The following is a 22,337-nucleotide window of genomic DNA, read 5'->3' as shown; positions in this document are numbered from 1 at the left end:
ATTACAACTATTACCTTAGAAACTAACGACATCTAAATTACATTATTTTTTCATAAAACTCCTAACTTCATAATTCGAACAACTTTTATTTAATAATATTTAAAACAAACCCTTTTATATATTTTGTATTTCCCTGTGTATTTTGAAAATATTTTTTTAATTTAAAAACATGAAAGTTTGAAACTCAAAAATAAATGTTTATTATTGTTATTTGATTAAAATTTATAACGAAAATAATATTTTTGAACACAAATTATATTTCCAATTAATAATTTTAATGATAATATAAAAAAAATTCAAGCATTATTATTTAAAAAATATATAAAATGGAATTTAAAATTTAAAATAAAAGCAAAATGAAGATAATAGAGTTCAAAAATCACTGCATCATCGTCTATTTTTCACAAACTCACTCCGTGAGAGTTGTTTCATACAAACGAATGATCAATGGCGGCAAGCGCACTGTACTGTGGCACTGTGTTCGTCCCTCCTCTCTCTCTCAAAACCCCTAAGCATGTTCATTCTCTCTGCTTCAATCCTTCTAATACCCTCTTCAGGTTAGATTTCTATTCAAAACCCCTTTTCTTTCTTTTCAATTTGAACCCTAACATTTTTCTTTAGGTCAAGATTTTGTGCAACAGTGGCAGCACCATCGCTTGCTCGTCGAGTGTTTAGAGTACATGGGTTGATTGGTGATGATTCTGAAACTGCCCCAGAACCAGAATCACCCAATTCTGAAGCGGTCAGTGAGTTATTTTATTATATCAATATTATTATTAATTTGTCCTCAAATAATTACATTTTTCTTGGTAAAGTTATTTTAATAAAATAGTTTTAGTAAGTGATATTTTGTTATAAATTAACAAAGAATTTAATATATATCCGTAGTAAGTATAGAACTTGCTTCATATATATCTGATAACATTTGCACATTTTACTATGTTATCCTATTCTTAAATATAATATAACGATGGGATGATTCTTATTTAATGTCTCTGTAAAGATTTATTACCTTGAAAGTGCATGTAAATTAAACTCATAAAAAAGGAAGAGAAAACGAGTTACTTGTATGGTTTTTGGTTTTTGGAATTTTCTGCCTGAGGTTGTATTTTGACTATTTTTGGTTATATTTTGTTAAATTTGTGTTTAAATAATTATTACAAAAATGTGATCTTGTTTTAACTCTGTTTTCTAACCTTAAATATTTTCTATGTGTCTCAATTAATTTTTCCCATCTACCAGGGTATGGCTCATTCTTGTTATTGACTGTCTATCACTTCATTATGTAGTTGTAAATCTAAAATAAAAAGAGTAGCTTTTAGTTTCCTCCATAATGATATTCTGAAGGCAAACTTATTTTTTGATTAGTTGTTATGGACATGCGGTTTTGATTGTATCTTTCTCGATGGTAGAGATCATGTTGGATGATCTTCCTCCCAAATATTAATTTCTTTCTATAGCTTTTGATATTGATACATATGCATTGCATTTGCAGGGTGCTACTATTGACTTGAATCTTCCAAGAAGAAGTTTGCTTGTACAGTTTACATGTGGCGTATGTGGGGAAAGAACAAAGAGGCTTGTGAACCGGCTAGCGTATGAAAGGGGTGCTGTTTTTGTTCAGGTATCTATTATTTCTCGAGTCTTTGTGAACATTTATAATGATTTTAACATTTATTGTCTAAAAGGTGTTGGCATTCTCTTTTTTTCTTTTAATACTGTTTTCACGGTTCGCCATTGTTCAATTTGATTAAATTTTTTTATATGTTTATGCCTCATGATTGGTCTTCTTTAGATGATTAAGTGTGGGATTGGGGACAGGGATCTCCCGACAAGGGAGGGGGAAAAGACATGTTGTGCAACCTTAGTATGATATCATAAGGCATTGTCCCAAACATAACTTTTGAAGAAGATTTATTTCATAAGACATGTTGTGCAAGGATTGAGTGTACAAGAAATCCTTTTATCACGAAATTTGCAAGGCTGATTAAGGCACAAGAAATAATTAGGTTCATCTTCAAGGATGGTTATGTGAAGGATCAAAGTAGCCCTGGTCCATGACCACTTACAACGTAGTAGCCTAGACAAAGTCCTTCACAAGAACACGAGTTCTACAATTATCCTCTTCTAGAAGCTAAGGTTGAATATAGTTCTCGAAGTTGCGTTTTAATATCTGCATAATGTGAGAGAATTCATAGAGATTTGAACACTTGCAATAGAATGCTTGATGCAGAGTTCATTTCCAAGCTAGGAGATTGATAAAGAGTTGCTTCATCTTCTGCTTTTTATCACGGATTGCTCCTCAACCTCAATGTCACAAAGAATTGAGTTGCAATTTGTTTCTTCCGTTAATTCCTCGTACACGAAGTCAGCGGAAGACTATCCCGGTGGTCAAGCAGTTGAACTCGTTCTAGTGCTGGCTTCTTGATTTTCCCATCCATTTCAGTCAATTGGTCCTTTCTGTTAATAAGTTCAATCTTGATATTTTCTGTTGCTCGAAAGCCTAGCAATGGAATTGTTGACACCTATCTCTATCCCTTCCTATCGGTCAGTTCTCTTCTCGTCTCCTCTAGATAATAGTTGGCTTAACTCCCTTGAAGTCAGGCATCTTGTCAAGTCTCCTGCACCGGTCTCTCTTTAGTGACTTCATCTTTAGTGACCGCAGGCAGGAGTCTTGCCTGCAGTCACTAAAGATGGAATTGGGAATCTGTTTTGAGACTTGGTCACTGAGAGCAACTAACTGCCATTATTTCAAGGTCTATAGATGGAGGCGCATTGTTCCCTGGGCAAGACTAACCACCAGTAGGTGAAAGAAAGAATCAAGTAGATCACCATCTAGTGAAGTTGATTTCCTTGTCTTTGATTATGGAGATTGAGTTTCACAGCCCAGCTCCCCCGCTTGAAAGCTTCCCCTTTATGACATACCTGCCTTGCCCACCACTACAAGCAACCCTTTTTTTGGTTGTTTCCAAAAGAAATAATTGATTAACAAATCTGAGTTAACTCTTCCACTAACAGACTTTACTGGTTTGAAACTTTAACTTCTCTTACTCAACTTGAGGGCTTTCTCTCACATCCTTATAGAAGGTTCTTTCTGTCCAATACGGGGGAATCAACTTCGTTCAATTCCAGCATCTCTCTCAGCTGCAAGAAGATCAACTGCATTGCCAAGCTCCAACTCCGCTTTTAGCTACGTGCCATATGAACTCCACGTTTATGCGTATTTGGCATATTAATACAGATCATATCTTTATTCTGTAAATTATTAACGTGGAACACCAATTTTTGCTACAATAAAATAAATTTCCCAGCCATTTTTGCAATTTGTGTTTGTGCTGATCATACAAGGGAAATAACTGGATTTCGTGCTTGTTCTGAAAATTTAATAACTTATGGAATGCCTAATGCATTGAATCATGAATGCAAGTGTTAAAGTTAATTTGTGTCCATGGTGTTGCGGCCAGTAATGTGGTTACCTTTTAATCTTGCGTTGCTAAGTATGCTTTTTTGGTTTTGGAAACCTTATTTTATTTTCTCACTCTCTATATGGATATTTTGTAAAATTAATATTATGAGAACACTTATTCTATGTAAATAATTTAAATTTCATCTTACTAGTGTGCAGGATGTCTACGGCATCACAAATTAGTTGATAACCTTGGACTTATCACAGAGTATGACTTTCGGGAGAAAATAAACATCGACTCAGAAAGTGACCGAGTTTGATGTAATAACCTAAAAAAGTAGAGACATTTGGGCTGATTAAAGGAAAGAATCATAGTTATAGATTCTCATTATTCATATCTGTGCACCTGAAATAATTTTATATTTTGCAAACAAAATTCCTCATTAAAACGAATCCATGGTTACTATGAGATTGCCAGCAGCAGCTGTAGCCAGTTACAGCTAACAAAACAGTAATAGCTAATCTCTCTGTTCCTTTTAATTTTTCTTTCACACTTTGTCATCAAAGTTATTGTTAAGTGAAGAGTATTATATATATATATGTGTGTGTGTGTGTGTTTAATTGAAAATAAAATTGTTTATATTGATGTAATTATAATATCATCAAGAATTCATTTTTTTTTACCTAAGATAGTTTAAAATGTTGATTTAAAAAAAATATTCATAAAAAAAGCCAATAAATAGATAAAAGTAAAATAAGTTTTGAGGCTTTAAAAAGATTTTTAAAGAATGTAGCTGCTAGGAGGCCATTTTCTCTCTTTTTACTTAAGGTTCTTCCTTTTCTTTTAATTTCCCTTCACATTTGTTGTTTATTAATACTTATTAGTGAAATCTTAATCATCAAAGTTATTAAATTGAGAGTTTTCCGGATTGTAAGAAGTTAAAAAGCGTAGATAAAAAAAAAATGTTAGAATGAATTTTATATTTATATATTTAATTAAAAATAAAATTGTTCATATTAATGTAAGTATAATAATCATCAAGAATTATTTTTTCACGTAAAATAGTTTATTTTAATTAAAATGTTTTTTCAACAAATTTATTCATAAATAATTAAAAAAAGACAATAAATAGATAAAAGTAAAATAAGTTCGTCCATACATTAAAATTAACTTGTACATAAGTTTGAAAATCTATATTTTGATACGTTAATATGAAAACAAATTTACAAATTAGCTTATGAACAAGTTAATTTTAGTTTATGAATAAGATAATTTTATCTTATGGATTTATTTTATTTAAATTTTTTTCTAAAAGTGCTTATTAAAAAGTTCGTCCAAATATTGGTTTAAACTATCTTTGTTGGCACATCTACCCTCCACCAGTTTGCACCATATCTTTATTCTATAAATATTAAAATGGAATATCAATTTTATTTTTGCTTGAAGAGAAGAAAAGTAAATTTTCAGCATAAAAATCTTAAAAGAGAAATAAATTTACTAAAAATAATTAATTGTTATATTAATTAAATTAGATATTATCTTAGAAACTAAAAAAATTATTGATATTTAAATTAATTTCTATTATTGATAAATAATTTTTAAATTAATATTTAACTAGTTATTAATGTTTTAGCTACCAACTTTAGAATCTAAATAATTGGTAATTAAAATCTTGGTAGCTAGTTAGATACTAATTTAAAAATTATTTATTAATGATGAAAATTAGTTTAGATATCAATAATTTATTTTAGTATATAAAATAATATCTAATTTAGTTAATATAACAACTAATTATTTTATCTCTAAAATTGGTTCATATTTAATAATTTTATAATAGTATTTCTTCTGGATTTGAGTTTGGTTCATACAAAGGAAGTTAGTGGATTGCATTGCTGCGTGTGAGCTTGTTCTGAAAGTTCAAATAACTTTTGAAATGACCGATGTATTGGATATATGCAGGTGTTAAAAGTTCATTCATGTTCATGTTCTTAGCCTAGCAGCCCTTTTTCTGTGGCTACCTTCTAATCTTGTGTTCCTGAGTATGCTTTTCATTTTGATGATGGCCATATTATTTTCTCATGCTTTACTTTATTCTTTATAGGCATATTTTCTAAAATTTTGCTATGCAAATTCTTATTTTGTGTTAGTAATTGACATTTCACCTTACTATAAGGTGTCATCCCTCTTCTTAATTCTTTGTATAAGAGTTTGATCACTCTTTAAGTAATCTATATTTATTTATTGTTTTTTCTCATGAAAAAAATGTGCAGGATATACAAATTAGTTGAAATTCTTGGACGTCTGAGTATAACATTGGGGAGAAAATAAACAGACTCAGAAACTGATCGAGTTTGATGTTATAAGACTAGAGACATTTTGTTTGACATTTCCTGATTATTTCAATAATTCAAAAATGCATATTCATTAATAGTTCTGAGCAAAGATCACAACAAAAAAAAGATAAGAATCATAGGTATAGATTCTCATTATTTAGATCTATGCACATTAAAAATTTTATATTTTGCAAACCAAATAACTCATTAAAGTGAATCCTTGGTCACCATGAGACTGCTAGCAGCTGTAGCCGGTGACAGCCAGCAAAACAGCAACTGCAAGTCCAGCTGTTGCCCATATATTTCTCCCTTGCTGGTGCTTTGATGGAGAAGCATTCTGTGAAAGGAGAAAAAAAATATGATCAAAAGTGTGATAATGATGAGACACATTGGTAAATATGGCAAATATCCATATATGATTTGTAATTTGGTATTCACTAGACAAAATATTACCAGATTCAGACTTGGTGATGGTGCTGGTGTTGTGTCTGATTCTGCTGTGGAATCAGGTGGTGCTGGGGGACTTTTGCGGATAATTGTTGGTGCTGGAGCTGGTGCTTGATGTCTCCTGTGCCTGTGCCTGTGCCTTCTGTGTTTATGGGATGATGGTGCCGGTGCTGGTACCTCTACTACTGGTGTTGGTGCCAGTGTTGGTGGTGGAGGAACAGGAGACGGAGTTGGTGCTGACTTTGAAGGTGCAGGTGCTGGTGTTGCACTTACTGGTGCAGGAGCTGGGGGTGTTATGGCTGGTGTTGGGGCTATCTTTGGTGGTGGTGTAGCAACTGGTGGTGGCGGTAGTGGGGGTGGTGATGTGGGAGGTGAGACAGGAGATGCTTTTGGTGGAGTTGGGGGTGGTGGGGCTGTGGGAGTTGAAGCTGGTGCAACCTTGGGAGCTGGTGGTGTCACGGGAGCTACAATTGGAGGTGGCGGGGATGTCGCTGGCGGCGTGCTTACGGTGGGAGGGGATGCCACCACTGTTGGTGGTTGTGTTACCACCGGTGGCGTGCTAGAAGAGGGAGATGTTGCAGCTGGGGTTGCAGGTGGCAACTGAACTGGGGGCAGGGTTGCAGGTGCTTGGGCATTGGAAGGTAGCTGGAAGCAGAGGCATACTAAAGCCAATGTCCAGAACACTACAGCCATTGTATGTTGAATGTTGTTATGTGGTTGAGAATGAAGAGAGTTTGCATCTTATATATGAGCTATGGTGAAGGCTAGGTTGAAACGTATGGTGTGGACGATCTGTGGAAGGAAGGATGTAGCCTTCATGTGACTATGACATCATTTATACATTAATCATCTACCAAGTTAGCTTCCCTTGCATCAAGAGGGACCCTTGAAATCCTAAGTCCTAGTCATTTAGACTTCTATCACAGCCTCACCATTCAAAGTTAATATTATGGTATGACCTAACTTGCGTCTAGGTTCTCATAGACAAAAGATGAGGTTGATGGAGAAGGAGTGATGGAATGAATAAAAAGTTTCATGCTAATGAGAATATAATTTCACCAACTATTTTCTAAGCATACCTATATGCAAGTACCTTGTCTCCATCACTTTCTGTTAATACTTGATGGTTAGAATTTCACATAGATTGTGATGTTTTATCAGCAGTCTAATCGTTGTACATACTCTATCTCTATGTTTCTTGCAAGTGATCTCAAATATTCACCCAATCACAACCCTTTCAAAATAAATGAATGGAGACAGTGACAGACAGGCTTTAATATATCATTACATTCTAGTCATCATCTTAAGCGTTTGAAGTCATTACTTCAAATTAAAGTTGACAACAGTGGCTTGGCAACGTCTGAAATTATTGTTCATGCCAGCTTAAATGGTTGAATACTCTAAGATAAATTGAACATTGTACTTTTCACAATGACCATTCATTCAAGTCTAAAAAAATTTGCAGCTCATTTAAAACATGGGAAAATGTGTATCAGATTTTCTTATAAACAGAACATTATGTGGAAAACGTCATGTATCTTGCTGATTATCTTGGAAGGGTGGTGGTGAGAAACAGGAAGGCGAGAAGGGTCCTTTGAGGCTTCCACTTTCTTCGTTTTCCTTCTTAGATGAAAGAATTGCTGCATTGCATCTGCACACTCGGTGGCTAAGACCCCTCTTCTTATTTTCATCTTTGGATGGAATGGATGAACTGGGGCAGGTGGCACATTTCTTGGTTCTGATGCATGTTCTCCTCCATCAGGGAAAAGCCTGCAAAAAAGGTTCAACAAGGAGCTATAAGTAATATTTGATGTACTGTGCTTTCAAGAACATTTCATGTGCAGAGCTTTCAAGAAAATTTTCACTAAACCCTGCCTGCATAAGTAGTAATCCCAGTACATTTGAAGAAAGGCAACTTATTAAGTTTCTGGAAAGGTAAATTAGAAGAAATTCCCATGAAATGCTAAGAACAGGGTTGGATTCAGAAATGACATCTATATAACATAAGTAAAAGAGTTTAACAAACATACACTATCATCATAAAAGTTTTTATATTTTCAGCCATGCTGATAGACTAGTTACTACAAAAATCAATAGACTAATCACACATGATAATCTGTCCTTCATACAAATTTTAAGATAGATACTATAAAAGTCAATAAACTAATCACACAATTTATGATTAAATGAAAGTTCGCAAAAAATCTTTACACACTATTTGTTTCTGTTTTAAAAATCATGTTAGTGAATCATCAAGTAACCGGTTCAAATAAACCAGAAAACTGATGTGAAGAAGTACTGGTAAAAGAACCAGAAAAAAATCAATCAAAAACTGGTTTAAACCAGGTAAATATTAAATATTTAATAATACACCATTAAGACTTCTTTTCTTATCAAAAAAATTAAAATAACCTAATATATTTCTTTTTTTTCTTTTTATTATACAATAATCTTGTTATTATTACCAAATATGATGAATAATATTGAAATTTCAAGTTAAGTACGATAACATATTTTATTTTATTTTTATTTTAAATGTTAAGAACCTATAATTTGTTTCATTTTAATTTTTAGCATCATAGAATTATGATATTATATTCTTAATATTATTCTATCCATTGTTTAAATATTTAATAATTATGATAATTTTATGAAAACCAATTAATCACAGTTGAACCATTGAATCAGTGCCTTGACTGGTTCAATGAACTGTCTGATTTTAAAAACATAGCTATCATTGCATTTACTTTTTCTCTGAGTAAAACACATGTTTCATACTCATTAATGATGTCTAGATAAAAAAAGTATGGAATTTGACATAAAAAAATTAACAGTAACCATCTAGTTGTTAAATATCAAATGTATGATATGCTTTATGATTGAGAGTATTGTGGTACTATTCTTATTATAGTGACATTTTGTATGTGTGCAATCCCTCTTTTTCCAATCACTTTTCTTATGTCTCAGCCAATTTAACTAAAGATAACAAACTAAAGGTAACTAACGGTAAAATAAATGTGCATTAATACCAATTCAGCCAAATTTAGGTAAAATTGATGAAACATTATTAAACCATAAAGCCTTCCTTGTAACATAAGTATAACTTTATAAGCAATAAAAAAAGCACGTTGGCTTCATACCTAATCCAGCTACCATCAGCTCCAAGAAGCTTATTGGGAGCACCCCACACAAGAGAGTCTATTCTTGCCTGAAGGATAGCACCAGCACACATAGGACATGGCTCAAGCGTTACATAAAGTGTGGTGTCCTGAAAATGGGAAAATTTTATCCTTAAACTAATTTATCAAGTTATGTAAAATACCAGAACTAATAGACATCAAACATTGCACAAGGAAGACTAAATTACTACTTCCAAGCAGTATTTGATCAGGAAGAATTGAAAGGAGGGAAATGATTCATCTATTAGGGCCACAGGCATGTCTAAAAACAAAAATCATTTACTTTTTTCACTTCAATTCCCCTATACTAAATAATGCTTTAGGTGATTAAACGTGCTATTAAAGTCACAAAATCTTTCTCTGTATTGTTAGAAGAGCATTATTTTTTGTGACATTATTCATTGATATTGACTAAATTAAACAGAAAAAGATATGAAGCAATCAAAATTGGGCTTTTCTTTGGTGTTTGGCTCACTGGCACTTTTAAGGGGTTGGCATTTCAGATTTCCTTATAGATTGGCCCACCACTGTGCACCGATTTTCTTAATCCCTGTTTGGCTGGTTCTTTTTAATTTTTGTCCTGTTGTAGTTTTCTTATGGAGGATATCCTAACCTCCTATCTTTGTACTCCTCATTTTTATTAATGAATTTCTTCTCTTTTAATAAAAAATCACCACAACAAGGTTTTCAGAATTCTCAATCATTAATTAGATAAAAGTACTAGGGAGTTAGGGAGTGTGGTGTCCTGAAAATGGGAAAATTTTGTCCTTAAACTAATTTATCAAGTTGTGTAAATACTAGAACTAATAGACATCAAACATTGCACAAGGAGGACTAAATTACTACTATCAAGCAATGTTTGATCAGGAAGAATTGAAAGAAGGGAAATGATTCATCTATTAGGACCACAGGCAAGTATAAAAACAAAAATCATTTACTTTTTCACTTCAATTCCCCTGTACTAAATAATGTTTTAGGTGATTAAACATGCAATTAAGTCACAAACTCTTTCTCAGTATTGTTAGAAGAGAATTATATTTTGACATTATTTAATAATATAGACTGTGTCGGAGATCTCACATCGATTAAAGATGAAGATATTTCATAGTATATAAATGGGTGTAAATCTCACTTTATAAACCAGTTTTATAAGGTTGAATTAGGCTTAAAGTTCACTTCTTTGTAGACTGAATTAAATAGCAATAGATATAAAGCAATCAAAATTGGGCTTTTCTTTGGTGTTTGGCTCACTGGCACTTTTAAGGGGTTGGCATTTCAGATTTCCTTATAGATTGGCCCACCACTGTGCACTGATTTTCTTGAGCTCTGTTTGGCTGGTTCTTTTAAATTTTTGTCCTGTTGTAGTTTTCTTATGGAGGATATCCTAACCTCTTATCTTTGTATTCCTCATTTTTATTAATGAATTTCTTCTCTTTTAATAAAAATTCACCACAACAGGGTTTTCAGAATTCTCAATCAGATAAAAAATGTACTAGGGAGTTAGGGAGTGACAGATTATAAAGTAGTCTCTGATCCCAATATTATTTTCTCAATTTCTTTCAATAACTTCACCTTCTTTAAACATAACTTCATCTTGTTAATATATACTCTTAATTGGATGTTTCAATAATTATATCCACCATTGCATGTATGCAAATAAACCTTATTTTTGGACGATGTTTAATTTTCTTGATAGATCTCCCATGTCTTTATCAATTTTTAAAATCTCATCTCTTTAATTCATTCCTATTTTATATAATAAAATTATTATTCTTAATAATAAAATATGTACAATTTAATTTATTTTTAATTTAAATTTATAAATATCTTGTAATGGCAACTTGCTTGTTCTGTGAAAGTAAATATTATAGATCTGCTGCTGCCTGCAATAGATGTCTTTAACATAAAAGTGGTGGAATATTTTCACATGACAAAATAGTCGTATGATATGAGCTTAAATCATACAGAAACAAAAGAAAATGAATATGAAACTTTGGCTGTAGTATCACAATAAATATAAATGTCCTACAAGGAAAACTTACAGATAGTCTCCATGTCCGAAGAAGGTTTGAAGCTTCTCGTATACAAATCATCTCTGCATGGGCAGTGGAGTCGCGTAATTCTTCCACTCTGAAACGGATATTTAGATATAAAATTAAAACTAAGGCAATTACAAAAAAATGAAGTAATATTAATATCACAACACTTACAAGTTGCACCCTCGAGCAATAATTTTCCCATGCTGGACAAGAACAGCACCAACAGGGACCTCCCATGTATCAGCAGCCTTCTTAGCTTCCAAAAGTGCTTCCTTCATGAACATTTCATCTATTCTACGCTGTTCAAGTTCTTGTTCATAGGCTTCTTCCCAGTCATCAAACCTATCCCTTATGACTTGCTTGTTCCGTTGAAGCTTCCTTTGCTTTAACTCACCATCTTTTCTCTCTGAGCCAGACAATTCAGACTGCAAAGGAGCAACAAAATCCTTGATTGGCACCACCAACTGAGCTCCTCCAGACATGTCAGATCCACCAATGCTTACAATTTCTCCAGCAACAGGAGGCCCTCTCGCAGGTATTGAAATTGGTAATTCCACGTTTTGTGTGCCAGAAGTAGTGGCTTTCAAATCTTTATTATCTTCGGTCCAACTAGCATTTTCCTCTCCAGAAGTATAAGAGGCACCTACTGACATTGATCCACCTACTGACACTGATCCACTTTCCAATGTATTCACTGATGGCGATCCAATTTCAAGATGTTTTCCTGTGTCCTTCAGTTTATTGTCATACACCTCTCCCTTGCTTTGGGCATAATGTCTACCTGGTTTTATTTTATCAGAAATCATGGCTTGAGGTAGTACACTTGTTTCGTCTCTGACATTAGTTTTAGTGGTTTCCTCATGATCCTGCCCAGAAAACCATGTGTCACTTTCAGACTTGTTTGGTGAGTTTCTCTCAGCTGATCTTCCAGCTGATGTGGAAGAACCAGACCGTGAACCCCAACGTAATCGAACAACATCTGAAATTATACCCCATAAGGACCTCCCACTTTTAGAAACAATAGCTTTCCCGGTTTCTTTGCTGATCTCTGTTTCTTTGGCTACTAGACCTTGTTCAATAGATGGTTCAGTGACATTCCACATCTCATCAGAAGGACCTTTGGTCCCAGGAAACCCAGAGGAACCACTAGTATCGTGCTCCTTTGACTGAACATCATTTTTAGTGCCTTGTTGCCTCAAGCTGTAGATCTGATTACCACCAACTTCAAGTGTCAACTTTGTTCCTGTAACTTCCATCTCTTGTGCTTTGGAAGTTGTTACTTCTTGCTCGATCCTCTCAGCAAACTCATCAACAAACTGCCTAGATGATTTCTCTGAAAGATTAGCTGAACCAAGAGCATCTGGATGCAAAGCAGAACTCCTTCCTGAATTATCATACAAAGCAGAAGATCCACTCATTGAAGTTTCAAGGAAGACATTTGGGCTTGCAATTCCTGCAGTGAGTTCAACATGTGCTGAGCCTCCACCGACTTCTGAAGAGGAAGGGATCAACATTGTTGCAGAGCTCCTTTCTTCACCTGCAGTTAACATAACATGTTTTCCATACCCAGAAACCAAATGCAATGATCCCTGCAAGCTGGACTCCTCTCTTGAGGTGGTTTCATCAGAAATTGATAGGTTGCAAGATCTTTGGTCAGCTCTGGTCAATTCAAAATTTGCAATCCTTTCATCAGTTTGGCTAGAACTTTCTTGAGTTCTAACAACTGATGTTGGTTTACTTTTTGGAATGAATCTCACCTTCTCATAACCTTTTTGAGAACTTGAAACTTGCTTTTCATCACTGGCATAGCCTTCTGATAAAGCGCTGACAAGTTCAGATCCTTTCCTGTGTTGGAAACTCTGAGTTGTCCTTTTATCTGTTTGAAGCCATGTACCCCTTGAATCAGAGCTTATGTTCAAATTTTCACCCATGTTCTTTAATCTAGTTCTAGACTTCAGGATAGATGTATCTTCAACATTAGCTTGTGTAATGATCTTCTCTCCTTTTCGGTGTTGCTGCTCCTCTACTCCATGAACATAACTCGAAACATTTTTCACTTCCATGCCCTTCATCTTAGTACTTGAGGTCCCTTCACAGTCTTCAGTTCTTAAATTTCCAGTATATTTATGGGAACTTCTATCTATCAAATCCTTTTGAGTGGTAGAAATAGAACCAACAGCCTTTTTATAGGTATCATTTGTTTCTTGTAAAAGTGTTTCTGATATTGCAAGGTTCCCATCCCTGCCACTGAATGCCTTCTTTGATTTCAAAATTTCCTTTCCAGTGGTAGAAGTTGAACCAACAATTTTTTCATGTTCACCAGTTGTTTTCAACGGTATTTCTGATATATCAAGCTTCCCTTCCCTGACACTGAATTCCTTTTGTGATAACAAACTTGCCTCAACTTCATTACAATCAGACTCTTGTATATCTATGGACTGATGTTTTCTTTTATTTACTGTTTCAAGATATGACTTGTTTGTTTTCTTATCCAAATAGTCAACAAAAGATGATTTATCTTCCTCGCTATTAACTTGGTTTTGTGAAATTGACGATCTTTTATGACTGGATTCATGTGTTTTAAATCCACTCAAATACATATCCTGTTGTTCCTTTGTGGATTCTGTGTTTCGCAGAGTTCCCTGAGTCATCTTCTTTTCAGACTTCTTCCTTAGGTTCCAATCAATATCCTCACCAAATGCAAATTTTTCCTTATTTGAAACACCCAGCAGCTTCTTTGAGTCATTCCCTTTCCTGTCGAATTCTTCCTTGACTTGTTCCTTGACTTGTTCCTCTACACCATTTGCTTCACCCTTCTCATATTCCAGTGACAATTCTTCCAAACCAATTTCATCTTGAACTTCCTGCTCACTCCCCAAATCTCCTGATGAGAAAGAATAATAAGATGAACAACTAGACACATCTCTTCGTTTCCTATGGTTTTCACTTTTTGCAAACGCTTCCCTTTCTTTGCTGGGCTTGTCATATTCTCTTCTCAATTCAATGGTGGATGACTGACGTTGCTTCAAATCTACTGATTTCTCTGTTTTTACTTTCTCACCTGAATTCAAATGTCCCTCTCTCCTCACATTTTTCCTTACCTTCTCTGCTCCCATTCTTTTGGATGAAAACACATCTTTACATTTGCTACAAATGGCAGATTCCTTCTCTGCCTCCTCATTCAATAAGCTGAGAACTGCTTCGACATCATCAGAACCAAATGAATGGGAAAATGTTCTCCCCTTTTGTGAGGTAGCACGAATACATCTTCCCTTTATGCTTCGTCTACTAATATTGCGAACAGTTTTCTCATTGACAGAAGAATTAAGCTCTTGACAATCCCTGAGGAAACCATAAGCTGGCAGCCGGGAAAGGTAGCGATCTCCACCACCCAGTATCAACCTTCTAGTTGCTGACAATTGAAGAAGAGCAGATTGCCTCAACCCATTTACAACACAAGACTGTACAGGTACTCTGTAAGTGGAAACTGAACAGCAATCACAACAACCACAGCATGACAAACAGTATGACGGGGTTCTGTCAAATCTTTCATAACATAAATTTGAGTAGCCATTGAAAGATAATGAGAATGTTTCTTTAGACCTAACAGCATATACTGTTGGGCTAACATATGCGTTGTACATAGTTGCACACGTCTTCCCACAAGGGTGGGAGAGTGTATCTTGATGAGAGTAGGTTCTTTCGATTACAATTGAGCTCAAACAAGTAGAGAAATCATCTAAGATGCCATAGATTTGAATGCCAAAACGCAGTAGGCCATGATCTGTCAAGTGCTGATATAGCAGTAGGCTGTGACAAGAATAATCAACATAGTGAAATGCTTTTGGAAAAGACAAGACCTAATATCCACACCTGTACCAATAGATTGTTCAGTGAAATCAGAATCACTGACTCAGATCAAAATTCAACATCCAAACCAACTTATCTCAGTATACACGATAATTTAACATCAGAACAGATGGTAACAGAAAACAACACAACAGTATTTTCAATAAGGGAAGCATAAAGGTAACATATCACTATTCCGTATTATTAATACTTTTATGTAGAGGACAACAAGATGGAATGAGCCAAAAGCACGCACTAACTTCGTCAAAAGATTACTGATGCAAATCATGTCAGTCAACGATAATGTCCCAATAGGTCAAGCAAACAAGAAGGATCACCACAAAGTTTCATTCAGCAACAAGGCAGTTTTTATAGGCACTAGCATCCCAAAACGTCAAATTTGCAGTTCATGGATATTCATCACATATGTTTTATACGAAAAAATACAATAAACTCGGAAAACGTGTTTAAAAAGATCCTTAACACAATCAAAGCTCCTCAAATTGTACCATCGCATCAAACACTCATTCCACTACATTAAACAAATTCAGTAATAATATTATCTCAACAATAAAAAAAAATACTCAATACAATATTACACAGAACTTCTCTAAACAGAAAGAATTCACATAAACCCATCAGTAAAATTAAGCAAGCATCCCACAAACTCATGCTCAACTTCCACACAAGTTCATTCATTAGCTAAATCCCCGGAAAACTCATCCTTTGACACTCAGATTCCTCAACAAACTTCAACCCAACACACAGATACCCCTCTATACTTCACACAATTCCACGGCAGTTAAGTGCCCCAGTTTCACAAAACGAACAAAATTCTCAAATCAAGCACTCGCAACCTTCTGCCCATGTAAATAAACCATCATCAACACAGAACAATCGTCCTGCACTTAAAAATTTAGAATCTTGTTTCATTGTAATGAGACCAACCATTGTCCTGCATACTTTTCCACCACCCACACTACAATTTAAGGGTTCAGTTGGGTCAATGCAGAACGAGAGAGCAAAAAGGAAAGAAGGAAAGTGCAGAAAAGTGGTGTAAAAGAGGAAGAGAGGGAAAGGTGAGACCTTGAACAGCGATGGGGGTGTGCGGTTATCCCTAGGCTCAACCCACGAAGAGAAGATTAATGAGAAGTGGGATTTGCATGATGGGTCAGTGAGAGAATGAAGAAAGGGAGAGAAACGAGATGAGATTGGAAAGCAAGAAAAGAGAGTGAGGGAACTGGTTTGAAGTTTCTCTTGGATTTGGATTGTTCCTGAGAGCACACAGAATCCGGGATCTCTTTTTCTTCCCCATAATTCTCATCTCCACCCACTAAATGTAAAAATCCCATTTTACTCTTCTAGTTTATGAAAAAAAAATACTTTATATTATGTAGTAAAATATAATGTTTGGATAATCTTAAATGTTATCTTCGTGTTACACATAAGTATTGGACATTGATATTTTTAAGATAGGTATTGGTGAAGTGTCCAGTTTAAAAAATATTTATTAGATTTTTATAATTCTAATATAGTTTTTTAGTAATTTTTTTCTTAAAAGAATTTAAAAACTCAAATTTTTTATATAAAATTTTATTTAATTATAAAAGTAAAAAACAAATTCTTTTGAATCAATAATAAGAAAAGTGTTTATAACTTGAAATATACTTGTACACATAAACTTTTATTATTAATTTATATAATTCATAATTATAATATATATATATATATATTTCTATATTCTACATTTTAAAGATTATATATGTTTTTCTGTCCGTATCGTTTCAATATCCTGTGTCGTTTCAATATCCTGTGTCTGTGTAATTAGAAATTTCTATTTTATATTAAAAAAAATTTTGAGATTTGATAGTTCAAGAGTTATTGTTTACTTCTACATTACAAAATTCAAAATATATTTTTCTTGTATCCATCTAAGATTATACATATATAAGAGAAGATATGATATTTCTAAATTACAAAATCCAAAAAAAAATAAAAAATAAATTCATTCATAACATAACAAATAAATAACAGGGTGATGGTGGAAAGGGGAGAGTTTAATCTTTTGAAGGTTACCATTGGGGTACACCACTATGGGTGAAGAAAGAAATAATCCACGGAACATAACACAGCTGTTTTGAGATAGAACAGAATCATTGAACAACCATAATTCCTTCAAGCACCCCTATTTTTCCTATCTGTATCGTCATATATTTTGAAATGACATCATTGCCCTTGCAAGTTTGAATTGAAGCTAAATAGCACCTCCCTTGTCCAATGGTAGGGGAGTTGAGTGGTGGTTAATTGTAGAGTACACGTGAGAAGGCTGTTTCTTCCTGCACCTCCATATATTCTTCTCCCACATCCATACATTTTCATATTTCCAAAAATACCCCTCTGTAATATTCCAGATTACGTAATCTGGAAGTCTTTTTTTAAATTCATAATTAACTTCCGGATTACATAATCCAGAACTCTTTTTTCAGATGCATGATTAGTTTCCGAATTATGTAATCTGGAAGTTTTTTTTAGCTTCCGGATTACATAATCCGGAAGTCTCTTTTAAATGCATATATGGATTACATAATCCGGAAGCTATTTTATGGGGGTGGCACAAGAAGGTTAAAAAGGTATTTTCATGTTGTGTATGGGGGTGGCAGAAGAACCTATGGAGGTGCAGGAAGAAACAGTCACGTGAGAAAGTTAAAAGGATTTAGGCAATTGCTTCTTGCACCCAACACTTTTGAACCTGCACCGAACACAATTTTAAAATTCCAAAAATACCCTTTATTCTGGAAATAAAAATCCAGAATTGAAAATAATACATTCCAGAAAAGTAGATCCGGAAGAGATTATTGTGTTTCGGATATAAAAATCCAGAAACAAAAAATCAAAATCCCATTTGGGATAAAAAAATCCAAAACTGAAAATAATACATTTCAAAAAAATTTATCCGGAAAAGATTATTATGTTCGGGAAAAAAAGGTTTGGAATGTAATTTTTTATGTACCCAAATTTTTTAAGGGTATTTTTGTCTTTTATTCTGTAATTGGGTGCAGTCATACTGTGGAGGAAGCAATTGCCAAGGATTTATCGTCTTTGAATTATGGGATGTTGAAATTTTCTTTTTGAAACTCATGATTTTAGAAAAGTTAATTTAAGACATTACATACATATTTTAGAATAAAAAATTATATTTTTTATTCAAGAATAAATGCGAGTGTTTTGACTGGGAAATAATTTAATATAAAGTTCTTAATCATTAATAAAGAACATCAAATTTAGAAGTTGATTAATAACAAATGAAGAATACATATATTAGAATTTTGTAAAAATACTTATGGAACAAGTATTTCACACTTGGTGAGCGGTAATTTTAGGTTACATGTTATTCTCCATTAGTAATAAATAAGTTGTTTATAATCAATGGTAATGAATTATTTTTATATTGTTTTATTATAATGTACTAAATTTTTTACACTTTTGTAATAGATAAAGAATATTGGAGTAAATTATTAGAGAATGGGAACATGTTTTTTTTATATGGTTGTTAATGTGATCGAAGGTGAAGTTTCACTTGAAAGAAAATTGTTCACTCAAGTCCTTATACGGAATAAAAACGATAAATGTTACATTGTTTTTGGTATTTGGTTATTTCTTATTAAAACTTGTATCTTTTTATAGGTTTTTCTTCTCCAAGAATCTAAGGACAATTAGAATGTTTTTGTTATCATCAAAACCTTTACACAAGGATTACATATCATTAGACATTAGACGGTCTAAAGAGATGTACACCAATATAAGATCTTAAACTGTGTTTATCTTAACACAAAGACGGTTCCTGGAAACTTATGGGAAAAGAGGGTGGTGAATTGGATTACATAAGGATTTCCATACACAATTTCTTGGGTGAAATAGGATCACAGGCAACACTCTCTACTTCATACTAGAATTTTGACTATACTTTATAATCAAAGGGACTCTTATGTCATACACTATATCCAAAAGGTTTTATGTACATGATGATTACCCATGTTGGTGAACCACCTACATGACTAAGGAGTCATGTAGGTAATGGGTGCTTTGAGTACCATAAAAATGTGAGTAGGAAATTATGGTTGACTTTGTGTTTGTTAAATATATGCAAATGAATAATATGTGACATGTGGAGTAGCAATTTGGATCATTGTGGACAAATTTAACGTTGAGATGTGTACATGAGAATATGGTAGTTGCTTTCAAATTATTGTTTCATTAATGTTGTTGTAAATCCTAAGTGTGTAAGTCATTTTAGAATAATGTGTATGTTTAATATTTCATGTACAATGTATCTTGATTGACGCAACTGATAAAGTATAATTGACGCAACTTTATATCTTAACTAATTTTAGACGTGTATTCTCACAAATCAATTTTCTTCCAAAGTTAGTTCATATGATAATAAAATGCAGTATAAATAGATAAATGAAATATGACAAGGTATTTTAACTAGTTTGTGTGACCATGCTAACTACATGCAGTTCTCAATCAATAAATTGAGTTTCACTAAGCATAATAATATTGTGAAGTACAATATGAATATTCTTTAGACCCATAGTCACTTTTGGCTAACCCTCGTATTCTTTGACAAGCAACTACTACTATAAGATACATGAAACATATAAGTGGTGATCAACAAATCAAGCATTGGAGAGGATTATCGTTTGTTGATTTATATGATATTCGTACACTCTCTTGTAGTTAGTTAATAGAACACGAATATTGTTGTCTATGAAGCTTTTGATGCGCATAGAAATTTCTGCAGAGTTTCAACATAATGCAACATGGTCTATCTTTGTTTTTATATAGGCTTTTTGAAGAAAGTAGTTGTTGTAAATACGCTTCTAACCTTTTAGCATCTTCAGCTCTTTCGAATTTCCTTTCGTCCGATGAGCTTGAATATGGAGGATACATTAAATGCACTCCATTTAGCATTAAATTCTTGTTTATTCTTTTACGTAACTTCCTAAAAGTTCGATGTACTAATCTCTTCTTGGACAATGTGTCTTTGGTTGACTTTGTCTAAAGTGCATATCATACAAAGCAAATAGTCTTTCTATAGTTGTCAATGCTAGTCTAAGAATTGTTGAAGAAAAACAATTTTATTTGTTTATCCATTGTACTTGCAAACGAAACTCCTTGTCAGATGAAAGTAAGAAACATCTCCTGCAACATAAAATAAGCATATAGATATTCGAAAGATATAAGGTTACCTTAGACTATGTGTGTATCGTCTAAACATCAATTATGCATGTCAAACATAAATATAAGACTACATAGTGTTGTATCATCTAATAGACAAAACATTTTTATCTTCAAATGATTTGTTGTTGAACTTAACTATCATCTTGCAGATGAAACATAATCGTGTTTATACTTTAGATATTACCAACAATTAATCAAAATCATAGAATATTCAACTTTTACTCTAACAAATTATAAAACAAAATATGAACAAATACTTTTTATAAAAAAATAATCAAAATCAAATTATGTGCACATAAACAAAATAATCACTTAGTCTAATTTTTATTTTATTTCTTAACATGTATCCTATAAATCTTGGTTAGTACTTCCCTTTTTCTTTTATAACACACTTTGTCCATTTTTCACCCTCTACATGCATCATGGAAAAAACCCCATAAAAGGGGTCCTCTTGAAATGGCTTTATTAACACTCACCATTTCTTATGATGAAGAATAAGATCAAAAGAGTGAGACCAAAAGAATAATGCCAAATCTTAGAACCCTAATAATAGTGACATCTAATTTGGATAGTTTATTGGTATGATCATTACCATAATGCAACTACACAAATGATCAAAGTGTCACAGGTCCCACCATACCCACTATCAGATTCTCACACCAATTTTATATACTTGTGAATCCTTTCAAAACCAACTTTCTTATGAAAAATGTAAACAAGAAATGGAGACTAGACAAATATCAATTATTTAGGTCAAATTTGTTTTCTCTTCTTTTTTTTAAGAACTAAAAATGTGTTTGATGAACTAATTTTTGGTTTAGAACCACTAGTTTTTTAAAATAAAAAATTAAAACTTACTTTCAGGTAATCTAAGTAAATCGTTTTCGAATTAAATAAGATTTTAAATTCAAGTATGGTAAATAAAATAAAGTAATTAAAAAATTAATCCAAACTTTCAATAAAATAATTTTTTTTATAAAGTTTTCGTGCAATAAAATAATTGATAAAGTAAATATATAAAATAAAAATAAAAAACAACTCATCAATTTTAAACTATTTATATTCTTTAAGACTGAGTACATTAATTCCATAATAAATAAAGTAATAATTAAACTACGGTAAAACTAACAAAAATTGTCTCGGAATTACTGTAAAAAAAAACTAAAAAAAATAAACATATATAATAATCTTCATTTATGATAATAAATAGGAAAAAAAAAACATTTTTATAGCCTAAAAATACCAATAATGTAATAATGACCTTAAAATACCATCATCTATTTTTAAAGAATTAAAGCACGAATTAAATAACATTATAAATAATATTTAACCATTTAATTTTCTTTCTTTTGAGTCTTTGACCTATCCCGTTACATAACACGTTAAGAACTATTTACTTTCAATAACTCAAATTTTTCATTTCATCTTTTTTATTCATTTTATTTTAAAAATTATCTTAAGTAAAGAAAAAATTAGATAAGATTTTGAAACATGTTTTGAAAATTAAAAATAGGATATTATTTTAAACAAAAACCTTTTGTACCTCTGTTTCTTTTGTACATGCAAAAAAAGTTATTATCATTATCATTTATATTAAATTTGCTATCAGCATCGAAAAATTGTTATCTAAGATCTTATTTACATATACATCCTATTATTATTATTAACTATTGCTGTTCTTATTATTATTTATTATTATATCTGTCAATTGTTATCTTTCATTTATTTTTTATTTACGATAAATGAGTAAAATAATAAAAATATAATTAAAAAAATTATTTCTCGACTTGGTTGTTTTGTACCACAATTAAAACATTTTATTTTTTACTCTTTCAAATT

The 22,337-nt window shown here is 32.6% G+C and overlaps 3 protein-coding genes across 4 annotated transcripts; 1 reads left to right on the top strand and 2 right to left on the bottom strand.

Annotated features, from left to right (window-relative positions):
- Positions 1 to 374: 374 nt before the first annotated feature.
- Positions 375 to 3,859, top strand: LOC137806216 (Zim17-type zinc finger protein). Its single transcript, XM_068606211.1, has 4 exons — positions 375 to 557; positions 622 to 742; positions 1,496 to 1,624; positions 3,619 to 3,859. The coding sequence occupies exons 1-4, from the start codon at positions 448 to 450 to the stop codon at positions 3,724 to 3,726; spliced, it is 468 nt and encodes a 155-aa protein (XP_068462312.1). The 5' UTR covers positions 375 to 447; the 3' UTR covers positions 3,727 to 3,859.
- Positions 3,860 to 5,801: 1,942 nt separating this feature from the next.
- AGP19 (arabinogalactan protein 19) lies at positions 5,802 to 7,403 on the bottom strand. The gene is made up of 2 exons (XM_068606210.2): positions 6,194 to 7,403; positions 5,802 to 6,077 (listed from the first exon to the last, which is right to left on the bottom strand). The coding sequence occupies exons 1-2, from the start codon at positions 6,878 to 6,880 to the stop codon at positions 5,979 to 5,981; spliced, it is 786 nt and encodes a 261-aa protein (XP_068462311.1). The 5' UTR covers positions 6,881 to 7,403; the 3' UTR covers positions 5,802 to 5,978.
- Positions 7,403 to 16,613, bottom strand: TADA (tRNA arginine adenosine deaminase). Of its 2 annotated transcripts, none has more exons than XM_068606209.2 (5): positions 16,341 to 16,613; positions 11,577 to 15,278; positions 11,409 to 11,496; positions 9,328 to 9,455; positions 7,403 to 7,957 (listed from the first exon to the last, which is right to left on the bottom strand). In XM_068606209.2, the coding sequence occupies exons 2-5, from the start codon at positions 15,047 to 15,049 to the stop codon at positions 7,690 to 7,692; spliced, it is 3,957 nt and encodes a 1,318-aa protein (XP_068462310.1). In that variant the 5' UTR covers positions 15,050 to 15,278; positions 16,341 to 16,613; the 3' UTR covers positions 7,403 to 7,689. The 2 variants fall into 2 exon arrangements, with proteins under 2 accessions (XP_068462310.1, XP_090156320.1); XM_090300194.1 differs by having other exon boundaries at positions 11,577 to 15,215; positions 16,341 to 16,568.
- Positions 16,614 to 22,337: the final 5,724 nt, after the last annotated feature.

The sequence above is a fragment of the Phaseolus vulgaris genome, chromosome 3 (assembly GCF_051622355.1).
Source record: "Phaseolus vulgaris cultivar YP4 chromosome 3, ASM5162235v1, whole genome shotgun sequence".
NCBI classification, from domain to species: Eukaryota; Viridiplantae; Streptophyta; class Magnoliopsida; order Fabales; family Fabaceae; genus Phaseolus; species Phaseolus vulgaris.
This window is presented reverse-complemented; position numbering and strand designations above follow the sequence as displayed.

Excerpts from the sequence above, each read along its gene's own strand:
- LOC137806216 (XM_068606211.1), top strand. The coding sequence starts at position 448 with ATGGCGGCAAGCGCACTGTACTGTGGCACTGTGTTCGTCCCTCCTCTC. Across the intron at positions 743-1,495 it reads AATCACCCAATTCTGAAGCG|GGTGCTACTATTGACTTGAA; the intron begins GTCAGTGAGTTA and ends TTGCATTTGCAG. Across the intron at positions 1,625-3,618 it reads GGGGTGCTGTTTTTGTTCAG|TGTGCAGGATGTCTACGGCA; the intron begins GTATCTATTATT and ends TCATCTTACTAG.
- AGP19 (XM_068606210.2), bottom strand. The coding sequence starts at position 6,880 with ATGGCTGTAGTGTTCTGGACATTGGCTTTAGTATGCCTCTGCTTCCAG. Across the intron at positions 6,078-6,193 it reads CATCACCAAGTCTGAATCTG|AATGCTTCTCCATCAAAGCA; the intron begins GTAATATTTTGT and ends CTCCTTTCACAG.
- TADA (XM_068606209.2), bottom strand. The coding sequence starts at position 15,049 with ATGTACAACGCATATGTTAGCCCAACAGTATATGCTGTTAGGTCTAAA. Across the intron at positions 9,456-11,408 it reads TTCGGACATGGAGACTATCT|GACACCACACTTTATGTAAC; the intron begins GTAAGTTTTCCT and ends TCCCATTTTCAG. Across the intron at positions 7,958-9,327 it reads GCTGATGGTAGCTGGATTAG|GCTTTTCCCTGATGGAGGAG; the intron begins GTATGAAGCCAA and ends CCTTTTTTGCAG.